This window comes from Petaurus breviceps, unplaced genomic scaffold (assembly GCF_028583685.1).
Source record: "Petaurus breviceps papuanus isolate PSGF00001 unplaced genomic scaffold, PetGlider_PUasm1.0 490, whole genome shotgun sequence".
NCBI classification, from domain to species: Eukaryota; Metazoa; Chordata; class Mammalia; order Diprotodontia; family Petauridae; genus Petaurus; species Petaurus breviceps.
Window position 1 is genome coordinate 10,114,285 of NW_027186352.1, and position 21,331 is coordinate 10,135,615.

The following is a 21,331-nucleotide window of genomic DNA, read 5'->3' on the forward strand; positions in this document are numbered from 1 at the left end:
ATGGATGGATGGATGGATGGATGGATGGATGGATGGATGGATGGATGGATGCATGGATGCATGGATGCATGGATGGATGGATGCATGGATGCATGGATGGATGCATGGATGGATGGATGCATGGATGGAAGGATGGATGGAAGGATGGATGGAAGGAATAGATAAAAAAAAGAAACATTAAGTACTTACCACTAGTGAAGCACTGGCCTGCAATCTGGGAAAACAAATACAAAAAAAATGACAACAGTCCCTACCCTCAAGATATATGTTCTAGTAGGGGATTCTGTTCCTAGAGGGGATTGAAAGCCAGAAAGAGGACATTTTGGTATGTAAAGTCGTAGGTATAGTGCATAGAGCCAAAAGCGGATAGGTTGACTTGCCTTTTCCAATACCAATGGAGGATTGATTTCTTTATGGTTCCAGAAATAGAAAGGAGGGTTTGGAGGGGACAAGGTAAGACAGAGAGTCAGGACATGAACACAGTGTTGGAGGAAAATGGAGCATGACTGGAGTCAGTCTAGATGTATTGGGTCACATGAGACTCTCGTCCCCAACAAGTGGTCCAGCCACTGCCCAAAAACCTCCAGTGCAAGGGAACCTACTTCATAGTGTAGGTGAATTGATAGGCTGTAATGCAGTTAGGTGGGTTATTGCACATTCAGATGCCTAGAAGAGGGCATCCTTCCCACATCTGCATGTTTTACTTGGATTTTTTAAACCAACAAGTAGTAAACAAACAAACTATGTGTTGGGCATTGGGCTAGGTGCTGAGCCAGACCCTGCCCTCAAAGAGCTTATATTCTATGGGGCCCTGCAACACTTTGTGTGCAAGTCATCTTTGGTACAGGTGAGGGGGGTAGTAGGAATTATGAGAGAAGACACCAGACACTAGGTCCTCATGCCTTTTCCAGGAGTAATATTAATATTGATTTGATTATTATTCAGGACAGAGGATAAGATGCCTGAGCTGACTGGGCCTGGTGGCTTTGTATAGTAGATAGAGCTTTATTCTTAGAGGCCAAGGATTTGAATCCTTGCTCAGATGCCCTGGATAAGTCACTGAACCTCTCTGACCCTCAGTTTTTTCTTCTTTGAGAGGAGGGGTTTGGACTCAGTGACCTCAGTGATCTTTCTGCCTCTAAAACTTTAGGCCTATTTTCCTGTGCTGTGGGGCTGTCCAGACAGAGAGGGTTGAGTTAAGGCATGATTCCTCAGCCTTCCATTGCAGACTTCTCTGCCCTCCAAGTCCCTCAAACTGAGTGGATTAACTCCCATCAACAAGTGACAGGTACATTCAGCATCTTCTCTGTTTGCAATTTCCATTCATTTAAAACTTGAGATTCAAAGAACTGGGTCAACCAGAATTTTGGATCTGGGCTTCTCTTTAACAGAATTTAACAGTCAAGCACCCAGATAAATACAGCTTAGTTAAAGGACCCAGCTATGAATAACAAATAGATTGACAGTTCTCAAAGTGTAGTCCAGAGACCCCTTCAAAGGGTCCTCAGAATCAAAACTGTCTTCATAATAATACAAAGACATTTTAATTTTTGGTATAGCAAATAGTGAAAGATATAACTCACATAAGCAAAAGCTCTTTGTGGGTCTTAAATCATTTTTAATAGTGTAAAGGGGCCCTAAAACAAAAAGTTTGAAAACTGATGACGTAGAAGACAAATAGAGGGGTAGATGGATAGATACAAAGATTCATAAATATATAGAAAGAACATTTAATTAGTACTTACTATGTGTCACCGTGTTAAGTGGCAGGTTCCCCACCCCATCAGCGAGAGTAATATATGTATGCACAAGCCAAACAGACCCGCCCTGGCACTAGGGCATGCTTTAAAAATGAATATTGATCAGTTCATTGGCATTAAGGGAGGACATGCCAAGGGCATGGGCCCACAGTTTTTCCTTTGGCTTCTCCATTGTCTTTCTTGTCATCAGCACCAGGCTTGATTTCAAGCCTAAGACCCTGAACCGTGAAGCCTCATTTCTCCACAATCTCTCACATTCTTATGGATGAGGTAGCCGGCTTCCCAGAAACCCCACAAATGAAGAGCCTGGTTCTGATAAGCTCAGACTAAGCCCAGCCACTTTTCCTGGCTGCCTCCCCTCCAACAAGAGAAGCAGATGTCTGAACACAATTCCCAGGGATTTTTGCAAGGCAGATAACTCCAGAATTCTCCTGTCAAGCTTGATAAATTGGCTTAGGATGATTCACCCTAAGAACAGAGCGGTGAAATTCACAATAGGCCTCTTTACACGAAAGGCATTTTCTGCCTGCAGATTTGTCCAAGTAAAAGCAACCTCTAATCACATTTGGCTTGGCAGGTTCATGACTACGAAAATATTAAGCCATGCCAGCCTGGCTGGTCGGCAGCCATCAGGGGGTGCACAGTGTTTTTCTGAATTACCCAATCATCTGTTCCATTGTCATTTGGGGGCCCAATTACTAAATCTGCCCTTCTGGTAATTTCTACCCATTCCATTTTAGCTGGAGAGGCAAGTGTGTTTAACAGAGGAGGCACTTAGAAGCCAGAGCACTTGAGTCAGGACTTCTAAAATAAGTAGTCTCTGCTCTCCATGTGGGAAGCCACTGCCCTCAGCAAGGATGGGGGAGGAAGACATCGCACAGTACCAGTGGGCTTTGTTCTTTCCTTCTGAAAAATTTCCTACATTTCATTTCAAGGAATTATCAAGCCATTATTGCTCTGGGTCAACTTAACTCACTACAGGCTTGACACATCGAAAGTTATTTATTAAAAGTGTAAAAAGGTGCCTTGTAAGGAACAAGTCAAAGGCAATGAAGGAAGAGAGGCTTGTCTTCTTAAACCATTAACTGCAAAACTATACAAGGGAGAACTTTCATGTCCTGGGTAGCTACATGGTACAAGTCCTCTGTCTTTCTCTGTCTCTCTGTCTCTCTCTGTCTCTCTTTCTGTCTCTCTCTCTCCTGTCTCTCTCTCTTCCCTTCTCTCTCCCCTTCCTCCCCCCCCCTTATTTTTTATGGTTACTCTAGGGAATAAAACTATGAAACAAAAAAAAAAGATGAAAGCAATCTAGAGAAGACTGGGTGGGAGGGCTATACTTGCAGCTTCTGAAACGAGCTGGAATAGACTGACTAACAGATTATCATTAAAAGGATTTCCTGGATCTTAGATTGAGAGCTGTTGAGTACTGTGGTCATCTGGTGCAGCCTCCTCACTTAACAGAAGAGAAAACTGAAGGCCAGGCCTGAGGATTATTGGTCTGAGTTGGAAACCTCCTTAAAGGACATCTGGTCACCTCCTTTGGGGAGGCAGAATTGCCTCTGGGCTTGGACATGAGCTGAGGGTTGGCTATGTGCTGCTATTGTTTGGAATGTGTTGGGTGTATTTTAGCCCTACCACGTTCCTGGCACATGGGTGATGGAGGAAAACAAAAGAGGAGAGATAATCCAATCCCACAAATACTTACTAAGGGTCTGCTCTCTCAGGGGCTGGAGATAAAGAGGAAAAAGATGAAATGGTCCTTGCCCCCAGGAAGCTTCTGTTCTAGTGGATAGCACCCTGGTTTTCTTCCTTTTATAAAATTATTTGTATTTTTTTGTTCTCAACATTCACTTTAATAAAATTTTGAGCTCTAAATTTCTCCCCTCCCTCTCCCCCAAGACTGCAGCAATTGGATGTAGGCTCTACATGTACAATATTAAACACATTTCCACATTAGTCATCTGTGAAAGAAGAATCAGAACAAAAGGGAAAAACCAAGAGAAAGAAAAAAACAAAAAAAGTGAAGAGAATCTGCTTCTATCTGCATTCAGACTCCAGAGTTCTTTCTCTGGATGTGGAGAACATTTTCCAGCATGAGTTTTGTAATTGTCTTAGATCATTGTGTTGCTGAGAAGAGCTAAGTCTACCAAAGCTGGTCATTGCAGTATTACTGTTACTGTATACAATGTTCTCCTGCTTCTGCTCCCTCACTCAGCATCAGTTCATGTAAGTCTTTCCAGGTTTCTCTGAAGTCTGCCTGCTCATCATTTCTTATGGAACAACAGTGTTCCATAGCATCCATATACTATAACTTGTTCGGCCGCTCCCCAGTTGAGGGGCATCCCCTCCATTTCCAGTTCTTGGCCACCACAAAAAGAGCTGCTGTAAATATTTTTGTACATGTGGGTCCATTTCACTTTTTTCTGCTCTCTTTCAGATCCAGCCCTAGCAGTGGCATTGCTGGGTCAAAGGGGATGCACAGTTTTATACAGGGCCCTTTTTTTCAAGGAGCTTATACACTTGCTAGCATTTAGAGAGATGGTCAAGAAATAAAGAACAATATAAAATAGATAATAAACACATTGTAGGGAGAAAGACCTATGCAGAAGCCTGAGAGTCACCCCCAAAGTCCACAAGATCTGAGTCCCAGCCTGCCTCTTACATCCTGACTGTTTGACCTTGGGGAGAACGCTTAACCTCTCTGTGCCCCAAGTTAACTCTCTAAGGCTGTACCTTGTTCCTCCCCAGGACCTCCCTACACAAATGAAGCCCCAAGTCCAATTGTCCAAAGTATTTACCCTCCATCTATTCCAGAGATGGTTAGCAGAGACTTCTGTTTCTCCTGCCATCATAGCCTTGCAGTCCTTGAAAGTGGCAAGAATAGTCCCCATTCTGATCCCTACCACTGGTAGGCTTCTGGGGAATGAGAGCTCATTAGGGAGCCAGCAGCCTCTGTATCCCCTCAAAAATGACCACAGCAACATCCCCCCCTCAAACAAGCTCCACTTCCAGAAATCCTCAGATGGACATTGAAAACCCCCAGCAATCATAGGGAGATGAGAAAGATCCAATGCAATGACCAAACAATATGCTTTGCAATCTCAGAATCAGAGACAAAAGCATCAGATGAAAGATTTAGTGTCACACCATCAATGGCAGGCAGCAAGAGAAAGAAAACAAGCAATTTCTCAAGACCCAATAAAATGGGTAATAAGCACCTTGGAGGAATTAAAAGGCAAAATGAAATCAGGCAAAAGAGTCGTACTAGAGAAAATAGGAAAGAAACTGGTTCTAGCTGAGGACTCTGGAAACCAGACACAAAGCCAGCTGGCTCACTCAGGCTGCAGCATTGAGATCTCTGACCCTGCTGATGTGTTCATGACCTTGTCATCCAGCAAGCAGCACACCGCAATTAAACACCGACTGTGTGCTCGGCCCTTTGCTTGAACTGCCCTTACATCACAGGGGGAACGCTGTGGTTATCTAGTCCATTCCTGATTCCTTCCAAGTTAAGGCAGTTGGGGCAGTGAGTCACAGTTGAGTCTAGGTTTCTGAAGAGGTAGACGTGGTCAGAGAGTACTGTAATACAAGGTCATTGGGAAGAGGGAAGAAGTAATGGTGGAGATTGGGGTCAGGAAAATCCTCATGCAGAAGGTGGTCTTTGGGATAAGCACTGAAGGAAGCCAGGAAGCAAACATGAGGCCCATTTGAGGAGTGGGACATAGCCTGTGAAAAGTCACTGAGGTGGGAAATGGAGAAATGGGGCAAGGAAGAATGTGGAAACCAGTTTGGTTGAACCATAGAGTGTGAGAAGGGGAGTAATCTTTCTTAAAAATAATAAAGTTAGAAAGCAGGATGGGGCCAGGTTTTGAGGGCTGCCAGCATCCTCTTCATCAGCCAGGAAATCTTCACCATGGCTTATGCTCCCACTTTGGGGATGTCAGACTTCTTCACTGAATCCAGACAAGTGTTCATGAATCTAACAGAGCCTTCTTGTTCAGTCATTTCAATCGTGTCTGACCCCACTTGCGGTTTTCTTAGAAAAGATACTAGAGCAGTTTTCCATTTCCTGATTCAGCTCATTTTACAGATGAGGAAACTGCGGCAAACAAGGTTAAGTGATTTGCCCAGGGTCACACAGCTAGGAAGTGTCTGTGGCTGGATTTGAACTCAGGTCTCTTGACTCCAGGTCCAGCACTCTTATCCAATGCTCCCCCCTCCGTTCCTAAATGCTGAAGGAGAGAGCAGAGACTGTCTTGCTTTTCCCATTTGTGCCCCCCCCCCAGCCCTTAGCACAGCATTTGGCATGTAGCACTTAATAATTGCTTTTTTTGTCCATTAATTCATTCATTTGGCAGAGAGGGGGAATGGTGAATAGAGTCAGGAAGATGTGAGCTCCAGTCCAGCCTCAGACATTCACTAGCTGTGTGACTCTGGGCAAGTCACTGAATCCCAGTTTGCCCCAGTATCGGTACCTCCCAGGGTTGCTGTGGGAACCCAGTGAGGTAATCGTTATAAAGAGCTGGGCACTGTGCCTGACATGCAGTGAACACTGTACAGATGTTAGCGTTGTCATGATTACCCTCATTTCAGCAGCAGCAGATTACAAGGTCTTTGTGGTAAGGCGTGTGTCGCTGTTGTGTTTGTCTCCTCGTTGCCCAGAATGATGCTTGTAGGTGGTCAGTGTTTCTTTCAACTCAATGAGCATGTATTAAGCACCTACTATTTGCCAGGCAAATGGCTGTTGAATTGAATGAAATGTTGACATCTATAAGATCATGTTTGAGGAAGAAACCAGTGACAGAATCAGGAAGACTCTGGTCCTTTCCATCTTGGTTTAAAAAAAAAATCTACCCTTCGCCAAGTTACAGGGAAGAGTGTCAGAATTCCCCCTGATACAGATTGGCCAAGCATAGCTCCATCTCCTCCTCCCTTTCCTTTGACACTGTTCAGCCTCCTGGGAACATCACCTTCTGGTTCTCTAGGGACTCCCTTACCGCCAGCCAAGCCTCTGAGGCGGCCATGCCTGTAATCCTAAGATTCTCCAGCTCCTTCATCCATCTCCCCCTCATGCCCCGTGGCTCCCTATTCATTCAGACTTCCTACTTTGAGAATATGGATGCTGCTTTTTTTCTGTCTGTTTTCATGTTGACCGGAAGTTAATTTCTGAAAGGAATGTGGTAGTAGTCCATAGGAAGATGAGGCCACCTAGTCTGCTCTCACAAGGTCCTGGTATAATTCCCCACTGGCACACAGGGAGCGATGACAGGGTCGACAATGTTGACACCATCATAGATTGGAAAATCATGCCTGAAATTCAGTGCAATGAACATTCATTAAGTACTTCCCACATGCTAAGCACCAGAGACACAAAGACGAAGACAAAGCAGTCCCTGTCCACAAGGAGTTTATATTCTACTGGGAGAAAACAACATGTGCAAAATAAGTAAAGTTCTTCAAAATTTACCAAACGTCCAAAGTATTTGCAGGGGAGGAGATTCTAGAAGGCTTCCTGTAGGCAGTAGCACCTGAGCTGAGCTTTGACTTCATTGAGCACTCCAGGCATGGAAAGACACTCCAGCTTCTGCAAAGACAGGGCATGGAATGCTTGCCAACAGTGAGTAAAAAAAAGGTAGCAATAAAAACTGTGGAAAGAAAGAAACTCTCATACATGTCCCAGCTGGAATATGCTAGGTGCACAGGATGGAAACTGAGGGGTCCAGCTCTGGAGGAAAGAGAGCTTCCTTTCAATTAAGAGGATCAGGAAAGATTTGGGAAGGAGATGAGAACAAAGCTGGGCCTGGAGAGGAATAGGATGTGAGTGGGCAGGTGCAGGGTGGGGGTGGGGGTGGGGCCCACCCCATTCACAGGGGAGTGGGGAGCGGCTGCAGTAGTGACAGCAGTGGTGCTGTTAATGAAAAGTATGATTTATAAGCACTTTGAGACCCTCAAAACTCTTTATAAATATGATCCCACCCCCAGACGAGGAAGTTAAGTGACCCACCCAGGGTCATACAGCAAGTAAGTGTCTAAGAAGGAGCTTGGACAGCCAGCATGGGGGAGGGGAGTAGAGGGGGAGGCGGGAGCCACTATGAGTGGTGCCTGGGGAAGGAGTTCATGCCCCAGATCTCCACAGACTCTCCCAGCTGACTTTGCAGGTCTGTGGCTCACACTCCAAGAGGAGCATCTGGCCTGGTCTGGGCTTCTCCTGCTGAAAGGCACTCACTTATCTATGAGTTTGCAGATTAAAACGAGGCCCGTGTCAATAACCTGTGTTGGGCAAGGCTCCTTCTCCATCTGACTGGAAGCCGCCATGCCGTGGAGTTGCCTGCTGGCACCAGGGCGATGGTGGCTGTGGCTTCCTGGCTTCAGGCAGGCCCCGCAGGGCACCTTTGATGGGCCAGTTGACTCAGGTCCAGCTCTCATGCCATCCTGTAAATGTCTCAGTGGCGTACTCTGCACAACAGTATTGGATTTTCTTACTAAGTAATAGGCCTCCTTCATTTCCAGGCACAGTTCCCTCTGTTAACTTTCCTCTGCTGCCAGTTGTGGAAAATGTCAATTTTACAACAGGGGCTGGTGCTGGGAGCTGGGCCAGCCCCCCAGCCTAGATTGTTAAGGGTGGGCTTGGTTCAAAGCCTCCCCCAGAGGAAACACCACATGCTCCACTTTGGGCCATTCTCGACTCATCTCCCTCCCTAGTCCCTCATATATAATCAGTTGTTCGTGGCCCATTCCACATCAGTTCTCTGCCCACAGCATCACCCACCTCCCTTCCCTCCACTGCACACTGAAGGCACCACCTTGCTTGCATGGCCCCCTCCTCATTGCTCTGCATTTCCCTTACCCAGTCTATTCTCCACAGAACTACTGAAGTCATATCCTAAACATAAGTCTCCCCACATCAGTCCCCTGCTCAAGAAGCTTCAATGGCTCCCCATTGCCTCTGAGACTAAGTCCTTGGTTGGCAATTTTAAGTCCTTCACTCTCTGGTTCCAGTGTGTCTTTTCAGAGGGACTTCTCATTACTTCCTCACATAGTCTCCATTCCCCAAAATGACCCAGTCCACAAATATGGCGCTCTGTCTCCCACTCTGGGGCCTTCAGATAAGTTGTGTCTGGGCCTGGAATGCTCTCTCTGGCCCCCTAGGCTTCCTCTCAGGAGCCCTCACTTGCTTACAGGCTCAGTTCAGGCACCACCTTCCCCCACCAAGGCTTTTCCTTTCCTGGTCCCCCAGTGAGAACTCCTTCCCACAGAAAGGACTTTGTAGTACTTCTCTATGGACACACAGTTCTTCCTGCCTGTTGTGGAATAGAAGCTTCCTGAGGACAAGTCCTGTTTCATTTTTGTCTTTTTGTTCTCAGTGTGTACCACATAGTAGGGATTTTATAACTGCTTGTTGAAATGAAATGAAGTGAAACCCATGTTTTAGGAAGCACCATTTGAACCACATTAGAGGTGGGCCCATTGGTCAGTGAGCTCTAGGATCAGAGGGCTACCCTTGACCACCCACAAAGTACTTGACCCTAAACAGAGTTGGAAAGAGGAACAGTCTGGGACCCCAGGACACTGAGGAACTGGAAGGCCATCAGGATGAGGAGGAGTCTTGAACCCACTTCAAGGAAGATTGGCTAAAGGAAACGGGGGCCCCTCAGGGGGCACCAGATAGCCCACTTCAAGTATTTAAGAGGCTGGACTTGAAAGAGGGTTTAGCCCTGCTCTGCTCAGCCCCAGAGGGCAGGCCTAGGAGCAGTAGGGGCAAGGGCTGAGGATTGGGGAGACAGGATTAGGCTCCAGGTCAGGAAAAACTCCCCAACCATGAGAGTTCCTGCCAAAGGGAATGGGCTGCTGAGAGAGGTGGGGGCTGAGCAAAGATATGGAAGTCAGAGGTGATGGAAGAGATTCTCCTGCAGATGTGGGCTGGACCAGATGCCTCTGGCAGTTAGATCCCTCCCACCTCCTGGATGCTGGGATGGACTTCTCTTTTCCAAAAGGCACATTGGCATACACTCAAAATGAGAAGGGGCAAACTTAGACTTCAGGTAAATTATAATAATGACAGCATGTCCATAGGGTTCTAAGATTGCAAAGTGCTTTATAAATAGTATCTTCTTAGTCTTCCCAGCAGTCCTGGGAGTAGGCGCTATGACCATCTCTGATTTACAAATGAGAAATCTGAGGCAATCAGAGGTCAAATGACTTAGCCAGGGTCACACAGACAATAAGTGGCTGAGGTAGAGTTTGACCTCAAGTCTTTCTAACCTCCGGTCTAGGTCTCTATCCACCACCAAAACCCCCCCTTACTTGTCCTAATTATATTTTTTTTTTCTGCAGAAGTGTCTACTCTCCTCTCAAACATTAGTGATTTCTTTGACCAGTGGGGAGGAAATCCATTCCTTCCATGACATTGTATGTGAAAGAATGAATGAAAAAATGTTTATTAAACTATTTATTATGTGCAAAGTGCTGGGCTCCCCTCACCCCAGAGTTGCCTAGGCCACTGGAATCACAGGGCCTAGGCCTGTCCCTAGGCGACCTGTTGTTTCGACATGAGGAGAGCTCAAGCTCCAGCTGTTTGCAAACACTGACTGACTCGCCCTTCCATGGGGCTTTATTGCTTCCAAAAGAGCCTTCTTCATAAGGACCTGGTAGAGCAGGAGACAACAGGGATAGTGTCCTTACTTTACAGCTGGAGAAACTGAGGCAGAGAAAGGCCAAGTACCAGCTCTCTGAGGATGGGGTGGGGATCTGCCGCCCATTCTCCTTCCTCCCAGGAAAGGGCCCTTTCCTCTCCATGCCCCAGATGCTAAAGGCTGGGCGGGGTTTCATGGCGGGAGCGCCTGCTGTTGCCCGACGATGCTGTGGCCAGGACAGGAGGGACCCACTGGCCCCTGTGTTTTCTCTTCCTCTTCTTTTCCCCAGTTATCCATTCCCTGTGATGTTCAGCAGCTGCAGCAAAAGAGATCTGGAGACCAGCCTGGAGAAGGGGATGGGCATGTGCCTCTTTAACCTGCCCAACATCCAAGAGTCCTTTGGGGGCCAGAAGTGTGGCAACGGCTACGTGGAAGAAGGAGAGGAGTGTGACTGTGGGGAACCAGACGTAAGCCTACCATCGCCTGGCTCCATCCCAACAGTAGTGATTGGGTACCACCAAGGCTGGCTGGGGTGGCAGGCAGAGGCTGTCCTTGCAGAAAGGCAGACCAGGTCCAAGTCCCAGGCTAGGGGGCCCCAGACAAGAGCATCCCCTCTCGGGCTCCAGGCAGCGCTATAGCACTAGGGGCAGGGTTGGAGCCACTCTGCACTGATGGAGGGCCTTGCCTCCCTGGGAGTTTCTCATACCGGTCCAGTAAACAATAGCAGAATCAAATATGTCAGGTACTCTGATTGTTTCTAGGGATCCAATGACAAAGAAATCAAACAGTCCATGCCTGAGGAGCTCACTCTCCCAAGGGATACCACATCCATCCAGGGAAGTGAATAGGAGACCGTTTGAGGAAGACAGCAGAGATGCAACTAGGGAGGGCCCACTGGGCTCAGTCCCAGGGTGCCAACATTGAAGCCTGACACACATTTCAGACCCTGAAGAAGGAAGAACGAGCCTCTGGCTCAGCATAATCAGACGCAAGAGATGTACATGCCCAAAATGAGAGCTGGAGAAATCCTGCTTGGTCCCCTCGAATAGCGTCCAGGGGAAGGAGAGGACTTGATTGGATCTTATAGGTGTGCCCACGTACATTTCTCTCACTCCCTTTAGGCAGATGAGGACCCTCTTTATTGAAGAGAGCAGGCTTCTGGGCAAGAGGAGGCAGGGGAGAGTCAGGAGGCACTTGCCTTGGAGATCCACAGAGAAGAAAGCCCCAGAATTTCCTTCCAAATCAGTAATGAGCACATTGCTTTCTCTTTTCAAGGCTCATAACTAGAGAGGAATTTGAATAAGGCAGAGCCAGTTTTCACCAGGAGCTTCCTCTCCACCCCTGCCTGCCCAACCCTGAGGGCCGGGGCCTCCTCTGTATGCAGGAACCGTAGTGCCCCATCCTCGAATCCCTGCCCTTCTCCTGGTTAGCATCTCTAAGCAATCCCTGAGGCTGAGAGGCTTCTTAAGCCCTGGGGACCAGTCAGGCTCAGGATGGATTGGAAACAATGACCCATCTTTCTGAAGGGTTCAGAAGAGCATCTCTAAGCCTATTCAGAAATAAACAGCCCCCAGAAATCTCAAGATTTTCTCTTGAGAGACAGAAAAAGGAATCGACCTAAGTCAGTTACTTATTAAAAAAGAAAAGGCAGTATTATAAAATTATAAAATAGAGGAGCTGCATTTCTTCACACAGTGTGGAATTCAAAGATTGGATAAGCCAGTCAATCAATAAGCATTTATTAGGCACCAACTATGTGCCAAGCATCAGACTGGTTACAGGGAATGCAAGTACAGAGAATGAAACAAGCCCTACCCTCAAGCAAGCTTACACTCTAAAGAGGGAGCCAAGGTGTACATGTACAAGAATACGAAAAACAAGTACAAAGTTGTTGTTATGTAGGGTGTGAGCTCTGGGGGTATCAGGGAAGGCTTCAGGCAGGAGATACTGGCCCTGAGTCCCCAGTGCCAGCTCTGGCTAGCACTGATGTCGCTTCTGCAAAGCGCTGACACCTCTTCTGTCATTCCGTTCTCACAGCGATCCTGGGAGGCAGGTGCTTTTATTGACCCCATGAGGAAACTGAGGCACAGAGAGGTTAAGTGACTTGACCTAGGTCACAAAATGGCAGACAGCAAAGCTGATCCTCCAAACCATGTCCTCTGACTCCAAATCACATCCAGGGTTCCTTACACTATCATACTTCTTTATGGTCTTAGGAGTTGCCTGGGCCACTGCAAGATTCATGGCTTGCCCAGGGTCACACAGGCAGTCTGGAGGCCAAAGCAGAACACAGGCCTTCCTGAGTACAAGTCTCACTTATTCATTCTGCCCCCCTGCCCCTCTGTGATTCACACTAAGTTATTAAATGGTATGGATGTGTCTGAGAAGAGGACATGGAGGGGTCCTGTCCAGTAAGAGACAATGCCCCTGGCTCAGAGGGCAGAGGGCCAGATTCCCAGAGGCACCTCCTCAGGTTCTGACAGTCAGCAGATAGACGAATCCTTCCTTAGCACGTCTGACTCTAATCACCACGGGCTTTCTGTCTGTGCTTCCTGTATAACTTGGGATAAGCCACTTGGCCTCAGTCTTCTCATCTGTAAGATGGAAGGGTTGGCCTCTAGCCTTCCTTCCAACTCTGAGTCCTTGAGCATCTGATCACTGATCTGGGAGTGAAAGGTGCTGAAGAGGAATTCTGTTGGGGCAGCTGAATCTATGGTGGAGCAGCTGAATCTATGGGGAGGCAAGCAAGCTGTTCCATGCTTCAGGGATGCTGTCCTTTCCATCCTCACTATCCAAGTCTGCTTCCCTTCCTTCCTTCCTTCCTTCCTTCCTTCCTTCCTTCCTTCCTTCCTTCCTTCCTTCCTTCCTTCCTTCCTTCTTTCCTTCTTTCCTTCCTTCCTTCCTTCCTTCTTTCCTTCTTTCCTTCCTTCCTTCTTTCCTCCCTCCCTTCCTTCCTTCCTTCCTTCTTTCCTTCCTTCCTTCCTTCCTTCCTTCCTTCCTTCCTTCCTTCCTTCCTTCCTTCCTTCTTTCCTTCCTTCCTTCTTTCCTCCCTTCCTTCCTTCCTCCCTTCCTTCCTCCCTTCCTTCCTTCTTCCTTCCTTCCTTCTTCCTTCCTTCTTGCCTTCCTACGTTCCTTCCTTCCTCCCTTCCTTCCTTCCTCCCTTCCTCCCTTCCTTCCTTCCTTCTTTCCTTCTATTTCTCCTGGTGGCTCTCTAGCTTGTTTATGGTACATTGTGAGGCCTGGCACAGTGCAGAAGCTGGTTCTAATGATAGCATTAAAGAAACTCCTTTGGAGATGAGCACAAGAAAACTTTTTAAATAACACTAGGGTTGGCAAAGTGGAAATTCCTTGGAGTGTTCATTAATGACTTGAAAACAGCCCAAATTAATTTAATGGATCCATATTTCTCTGGGGGTCTCCTGTTAACTTCCAGCCGTTTCTCTTTGATTTGAGCCCCATGTAATGGTTTATTAAACTAAATTAATACAACTCATGATTCCTCACAGGGAAATGTCTGTTTTCACCAACCAAACCCCTCCCCTTACAGTGGGTCACTTTCTTTTTGCAATTCTCATCTTGTTCTTCTTTTCCACCTGTGGCTGCTATATCATATCCATCCAGCTCTCCCCTTGACCTTTCCAGCCCACCTGTCTACCAAGGGAGTCCCCAGATGTTTCGCTCTGGAAAAGAGCTCCTGCTGATTGGTTCAAAGACATATTACCAGCCAGGGGCAGAGATCTCTGCTATTATGTGGAGATGAAACAGGCAGGGTGCTGGATTTGGAGTCAGACCTGGGTTCAAATCCCAGCTCTGCTGTTCACTTCTTGTATGGGCACCCTTTCCAGTCACCCAAGTTCCCTGAGCCTGCTTCCTCAGCTGTAGAATGAGGAGTGAGCTAGCCAGCCTCCGAGGCATGTTCCAGCTCTGACTCTAAGAGGCTATTAGTCCACCTCAGGTCCTTTTGAAGAAAAAATAGCCTCTACTATTTTCTGCTATTACAACAACAGCAGTAATAATAGGAGTTCTCTTTACCAAGAAAATCACAGACCTGGGCCAGAAATAAGTAGCTAAGTGTTCAGATTTGCAAACTGCACTGAAGCTTGCAATAACTATGCATGCATTATCCCATTGGGTCCTCACAACAGTTCTGGGAGGCAGATGCTATCATCGCCCCCTGCTTCAGAGAAGGAAACTGAGACTTGGAGGAAGCGACTTGTCCTGAATCACCCGGGGACTCACAAATGTATGGTGCTGAACTTGAACCCACATCTCCATCCCTCCAAACCCCATGTTCCATGCCCTACCCAAGGGTGCTGCGGGTAGGATTTCATCCTGTCCCCAGCTACTCAGTGAAATGGGTAGCATAACCCCTATTCTTGCAGACGAGGAAACTGAGGGTCAGAGAGGTGCAGTGAGCTGCCCAGTGTTGGCTATGGGGCAATCATCAGAGGCAGGATTGGATCCCGTGTCTCTAACTCCAGGGCAGGTGCTTTATTCATCAGGAGAAGCTGCCTTTCAGGGCAGACATTCTGGACAGCCTCGCCTATGGGAATACAAATTAGAGGGAACACAGGTTATCAGAGCCTGTGGTCTCACTCATTCTCTAGGAAGTTTTCATCATCTCGGGGCTGCCTCAGCTGCGCCGTGAGATGCTCGGAATTAAACGCGATGCTCGCTAAACACAGAGCCACCAAGGACAGCGGCGGCAATGCGCTAGCGCCGTGAGAGCCTCAGATGGGGGCTATGCGGGCCCAGAGAAGCTCCTGGCTGCTCCGGCGCTCTTGGGCTCTGAGCAGCAAGCTGTTCATACTTCAGCTCAGCAGCGTGGCCACAGCTGACAATACCTTTAAGCCCACTTATCTCATTCTCATTTCCCCTTTCTTTCTGGGACCTAGCGTCCTTTAAAGGAAAGCCGCCAGAAACTTCCCGCGTTCCATCTCCTGCTCAAGGAGTCAGGGGCTGGGAGGGGAGTGGGCTTCTGGGTGAAAGCTCTTTGATGGGCCCAGATTTACAGCAGCTGATTTAGCTCAGGATGGGAAAGAAGGCAATAATGGCTTTCAGGTCTCATTAGTGGAGGGGCTCATCCCACAATCAGCAGGGCCACGGTACTGGACAGGTGGGATGGGAGAGCACAGTCTGGGCTTGGGTCAAACTCTGAACCTTTGGAGGACTGTGACAGGCCCCAACTTCATAAAGAGAGGAGCCATGAAGGATTTAGGGCAGAAGGCTTCTGCTGTCTGTGCTGATTTATGAAGATTTGTGTGTATACACTTAGGTACACTCTTGTACATGTACACACGCACACGCACACACACATGCACACTCAGACTCCCTGCAGGACTTTCTGCACCTTTGCAGATGGAGATCAGCAGTTCCTGTGGTTGAGAAGTCGCTCCCCTTCTTGGAACCAAGCTGGTGAGGGGGGCCCTTCTCTGAGCTGAACCCCAGACACACACACACACACACACACACACACACACACACGATCCATCGCTGGCTTTGTAGGTAGAGGCTTTCTCTCTAGTATATCAATTTCACTGCCATGGCCTTCTAGGTCCCCAGGTCACAGCCACCTCACCTTGAAGAATCTGGAGAGAACATGGTAGAGAACATGCATACATGCATTTTTACATAACAGGCATGCAATTTCATTGGCACAAGGAACTCCCAGGTGAGGAATTTCCCTCTACTAATGCAGGTTGGCAACTTAGAGTCTTTGGAAGCTGCCTAAAGTACTTCAAGGATAGCCAGGCTCTCAGAGGCAAGGCTTGCTGACTCCAAGGCTGGCTTGTGAACATGCTGCCTCGTGTGTACCTTCAGAGAGGGAGAGTCAGAGACAGAGACAAAGTACACACAGGGACAGTGGTAACAAAGTGTAATGGGTAAAAGACCAGCCTCAGAGCTCAAAAGATGCGAGATCAAATCCTGCCCTGAGCACATACTGGGTGTGGAATCCTCGCCGAGCTACTTAGCCTTTTATTGGCCAGGCAGCCTTCCACCAAGGTGCCCCTTTGCCTGACTGCATGGGAGGAAGGAGCTTCTCAGCAGGAGCTCTTCTGTGAAATCACAGGAAAAAATGCAAACGTTAAATTTGTATATATGTACGTCTATGTCCTATGGCTTGTGTTACTGTATGCATATGTGTGTCTTGTCTAAACATGCATGCACGTTTGCACACAGATTTGTGTTCATGTTTCACTCCTTCATTTAAAACTTTGAGAAAGGTGTTGTTTCTTCTCTTTTCCCCTTTTCTCAAAGATGTCTGTGAAAATAACCCAAAAAGTATTCTATCCCCTGCTCACTTTCCTTCCTGAGAGGGCAGCTCCTTCTCTATCTCAGCTTCTTGTTAGAAGTTTCTGGAAGTCCAAAGGTCAGCTGCCTAACGGCTCCCGCATGCCCCCTGCATAGGGCTGAGGCCACGGGAGGGAGCTTCCCTGGCCAGCTGACCACCTGCATTTCCTGCCCCCACGCCTAGAACGTTCTCTCTCCATCTCTCGGCATATTTTGTCCCGTTCCCCAGAAATCTTCACTGCTCCCCCTTTTTTCCAGCACTCTCTCCTTCTCCAGATACACAAAGTGACTTCTCTGTGTGGATTCACTATTCTGCCAGCAGAGTGTTGGCTCCCTGAAGGCAGGGGCCACTTTGGGGTTTGGCCTTTGTAATTCTTAGAACCAGGCCCAGCATCTTATACTTAGTAAGTGCTTCACACAGGCTTGTGGAATGGAGGGATTGACCTGATTTCACAGTCCCTTCTGCTGTCCCAGCCTTTGGGAGAGGACACACCCTGAAAGGACCAGAGATAATCAGTGTAGCAGGCTCAGGCTTCACGTCCCGCAGCTTTTCCTTCTCAGAGATGCAGCCCAGCAGCCTGGACCTTCTGAGTATGCTCATTGTGTTCTTTCTGTGACTCTCAGAACGTCCTGCCCCTGAAATCTGTGAAAGCAGGGAATGATCCGTGCTTGAGACAGACAGCCAGGTCACTCACTTGGCCATTCTCTTTTCTGTTTTTGCTTGAATTTACTTATTTGTTGTGACCTTAAATGGTTTAATATCCAAAGAAATTACAAGAAAGCACTATATGAGGAAGCATGAATTTTGGTTAGGAAGTTTGTTTTTAAAGAAATGCACTAGTGCAAGCACACCCCTGCACATGTGCGCACACACCCCGACGCACATGCATATACACATAAGTGCACACATGCACTCACATATGCACACGCATACACACAAGTACACAGACACACACACACCCCACAGCATTGAGTCACTTCTTGGTTGAGTCTTCAGGCCTTGGGGTGCTCACCCTTCCCTATCCTACACCCAGCCATGGAGGCTTGTGGACCGGGTTCAGTTTTGGGCTCTCACAGAGTGCCTCTGGTGACAGGGACCTCCCTTTTCTCATCCTTTTCATCTCATTAATAGTCCCTAACCTCAGAATTCTGGGGATGGTGCAAAGTATCGTAAAAGTTATAGCTCATGTACGGAACCCTAAACAGGGAAAAGCAATAGGGACCTACTGTCTGAATGTGAATCAGGTATGAGGGAAGTCATTTCTTCTTGCATAGAAACAAATATGCACACACTTCTATTCATTCATTCAGTTTTGGGTTTGTTTGTTGTTGTTTTTTTTTTGGATGCTTTCTGCAGGAATGTACCAACCCGTGCTGCAACGCAACCACCTGCACTTTGAAGCCCGAGGCCGTGTGCGCCCACGGACTCTGCTGTGAAAACTGCCAGGTGTGTGCTGGGCAGGGAGAAGGTCAGAGCTCCCAGCAGGTGGGCAGGAGGCCAGGCAGCTTTGGTCAGCCCATAGTGCGAGGCATGGACACAGAACTCCCCATCTTTTCTGCATTACTCTCAGGTTTACAAAGGGCCTTTGGGACAGCCTTCCTGTGACACTGGTGGGTGGGGATGGTTATCAATGAATCAGAAGTTTTGAGCTAGAAGGGACCTCAGAGGCCAGCTCATCCAACCCTTCCTCTTTAGATATGAGGAGACTTGAGCCCCAGGGAGGAGGAAGCAGAAGCCGGACAGGACCCTTTTACAGAGAAGGAACTGAGGCCCAGGGAGAAGGGACAGTCCCAAGGTCACTTGGGCAGCACTCCTGGAGATGGCATTATAGTCAGGAGTGACTTCAAAGGCCATTTAATCCAATATCCTCCATTTTACAGGGTAGGAAACTGAGCCTCAGAGAGAGGAAGGGATGTGCTCATACTTACACCACTAAATGTCAAGGCAGGAGCTGAATCCAGGTTTTCTGAGGGTAAAATCAGGGCTTTTCCCACCACACCACAATCCCTCCTCCCCTCAACAAATAAAAGCATATTCTATAAAAATCAGGATATGTAATTCAAAGACTCAAATTGTCATCGGTGATCTTGAGTAGTTGTATTATGGTCAGGAAAGACTTGAGTTCAAATCGCATCTCTGAAATAGACTACCTGTTGGGCCTGGGGCAAGAAACAGTATCTTTGTGAACCTTAGTTTTCTCATCTGTAAATGGAGCTCCCAATACCATAGTACCTACGTCAAAGCGTCCTTGTGGGGCTCAAGTGCAACAACATTCACAACGTGCTTTGCAAACCTCGGAGTGTTACATCAATTTCAGTTGGTGATAGTATTGCTATTGTGTATCCCCCGAACACTCGATACTGTTTATAAAATGCCGCGGGCACAGTGGCTGGAACGTAGTAGGTCCTTAAGAAGTGTTTGCTCAACAAGGTAGGCAGAGGGGACGGGTCGCGTGGTCTTTGTCCTTTGGTCCCTTGGCTCACTGACCAATGAGAGGACCATTTAGGTAAGTCATTTCATCATTTTGTGAAACATAGAGGAATGAAAACGTCCAAGGTTAATTCTCTTTTAAAACATTTCTTTTTGAAAAACTGGACCCAAACCTTTAAACCAAAGGTTTTGATTTTCTAATCTTTTTGTTAGCCATTAAGTTATCAGTCAAAAGAGACCGCCTTGTCCTCCGCCTTCCGTTACAGATGGAGAAACCGAGGTCTTAAAAGGACAAGTGACTTGCCCAAGGCCACATAAATGCCAAGAGCTCACAATAAACCATTTCCCTCCATGGAGTTTGTGGATACGTGTGTGATCCCAAGCCCTGGATCCTTGTGACATCTCATCTCTTCTCAGATCCCCCTCTTTTGTCCAAAGGATCTTTTACCAGATGTTGTGTGCACCTGTACAGGTGGTGGAGTTTTTTTCACCTTCTTTAACTTTTTGCCATCCTCTTATTGGAGAATAAATGCAGGAAAATAAGGATTTCCTTTCTGGAGCTAGATTTGTTTGCTTTGTCAATCAAGGCATCCGTCTTGGAATTAGGATTCAAGTTGAAAATATCGCTTTGAGTTTGTCTCTGAAATTCAGCAAAGGGCTGAGCTTTGGGATCCAAAGGTTTGGAAGCCCTGCTGGCCAAGCAGCCAACAAGCATTTGTGAAGGGCCTACTATGTGCCAAGCCCTGTGCGAAGATCTGAAGATACAAAGAAAGACAAACACCACCTGCTTTGAAAGGTTCACAAACTAGTGAGGAAGACAACATAAAAACAACTGTATACAGGCAAGATACGGACAGGATAATTAGAAGTAATTGGCAGAGAGAAGGTAGCCTCTGGAGAATGCTGCTTAGAGCTGCAGGACCAAGAGCTGGGAGGTGCCCTAGAGATTTTCTAGTCCAACCATTCACATTTCAGTTGAGGAAACTGAGTCACAGAGCAGGGATATATGACTTACTCAAAACCCTCTGGCCCATGAGCCAGTGTGCTCTACCATGCGTTTCCCTCCTAGTCACCTGCACATCAGTGTAAAGGAACAACTGCCCAATCAAGCCTTTTTAAAAAACGTTTTTATTTTGCTTTCCATGTTTTTGGGGAGGAATGGAGTTAGGAGGAGACAGACATTCTCTTTGCATCCTCCAAGCACATGCTAATTGCTGATAGCTGAAGAATGCCCGGGAGCATTCTGGGCAGGAGGGAAGAGGCAGCCCAAGGTTAAACATTTTGGAGACTTCAGTGAGCACTGATGGATTGGTGATCTTGCAGAGTTGAGTATTTCCTCTAATGATGTAGGTCCCAGTCCATCCATGCTCACCTATCCCAAGAAATTCTGGCCCATAGATCTCAATAAATGTCCCACTGGGGTTCCACCTTCCTCTAGCGAGGGATGCCAGAAGCAATTAGTTATGAGGCCATCTATACACATTAAGCCTGTTGCTTCAAATGTAATTATTGCATTGAATTTCTTTATCTGCGCTGTCTGACTTGCTTAATAGAAAACCAGAAATGGCTTCTAAGTCTGACTTGGCCACTGCCCTGCTCTTTGTCCTTGAGCTAATGGCTTCCTTAATGTAGACATCAACTTCTCCAATGACCACATCAGGGATTAGACTAAATAAGCTATTGACCATTAAAGTACCCTCAAACCCCAACTCCCTTGATCCTAGGCTCTCAGAACCACAGTCTAGTCCTAAACTACCACATGGACACTGGATTTGCAACATTCATAGGGCCACTGAATTTACTGCGGGGGGGGGGGGGAGTGTTGGGGATGACTACATCCCAAAGCTGAAAAGCCAATGCCAAAAAAACACTGGGCAAAAGCCCAAAACTGAAAATATACACATTCTTTTAAAATCATCCATTTTTAAGACAAACCAACTTTCTGCCTGCCATAGTCTTCCTAGGGGTGGCAGCAGGTAACTGAGTTGTCTGTTTAAAAACAAATTCTAATATTGCGGCTTCTCTTGTTAGCTGGGTACCACGGTGGGATTGGGGACCACCACACCAAGATCAGCCTGTCCTCTCTGTCTCTCTCTGTCTCTCTCTCTGTCTCTCTCTGTCTCTCTCTCTGTCTCTCTCTGTCTCTCTCTCTGTCTCTCTCTGTCTCTCTCTGTCTCTCTCTCTCTCTCTCCTCTCTCTCTCTGTCTCTCTCTCTCTCT

General features: G+C 47.3%; 1 protein-coding gene across 1 annotated transcript in view; it reads left to right on the plus strand.

Annotated features, from left to right (window-relative positions):
- Positions 1 to 21,331, plus strand: part of ADAM12 (ADAM metallopeptidase domain 12) — a 382,969-nt gene that overhangs the window by 299,827 nt on the left and 61,811 nt on the right. Inside the window, exons 12-13 of the mRNA XM_069101636.1 lie at positions 10,680 to 10,857; positions 18,039 to 18,283. Coding sequence (XP_068957737.1) covers positions 10,680 to 10,857; positions 18,039 to 18,283 — 423 coding nt within the window. The remainder of the gene's footprint in view (positions 1 to 10,679; positions 10,858 to 18,038; positions 18,284 to 21,331) is intronic.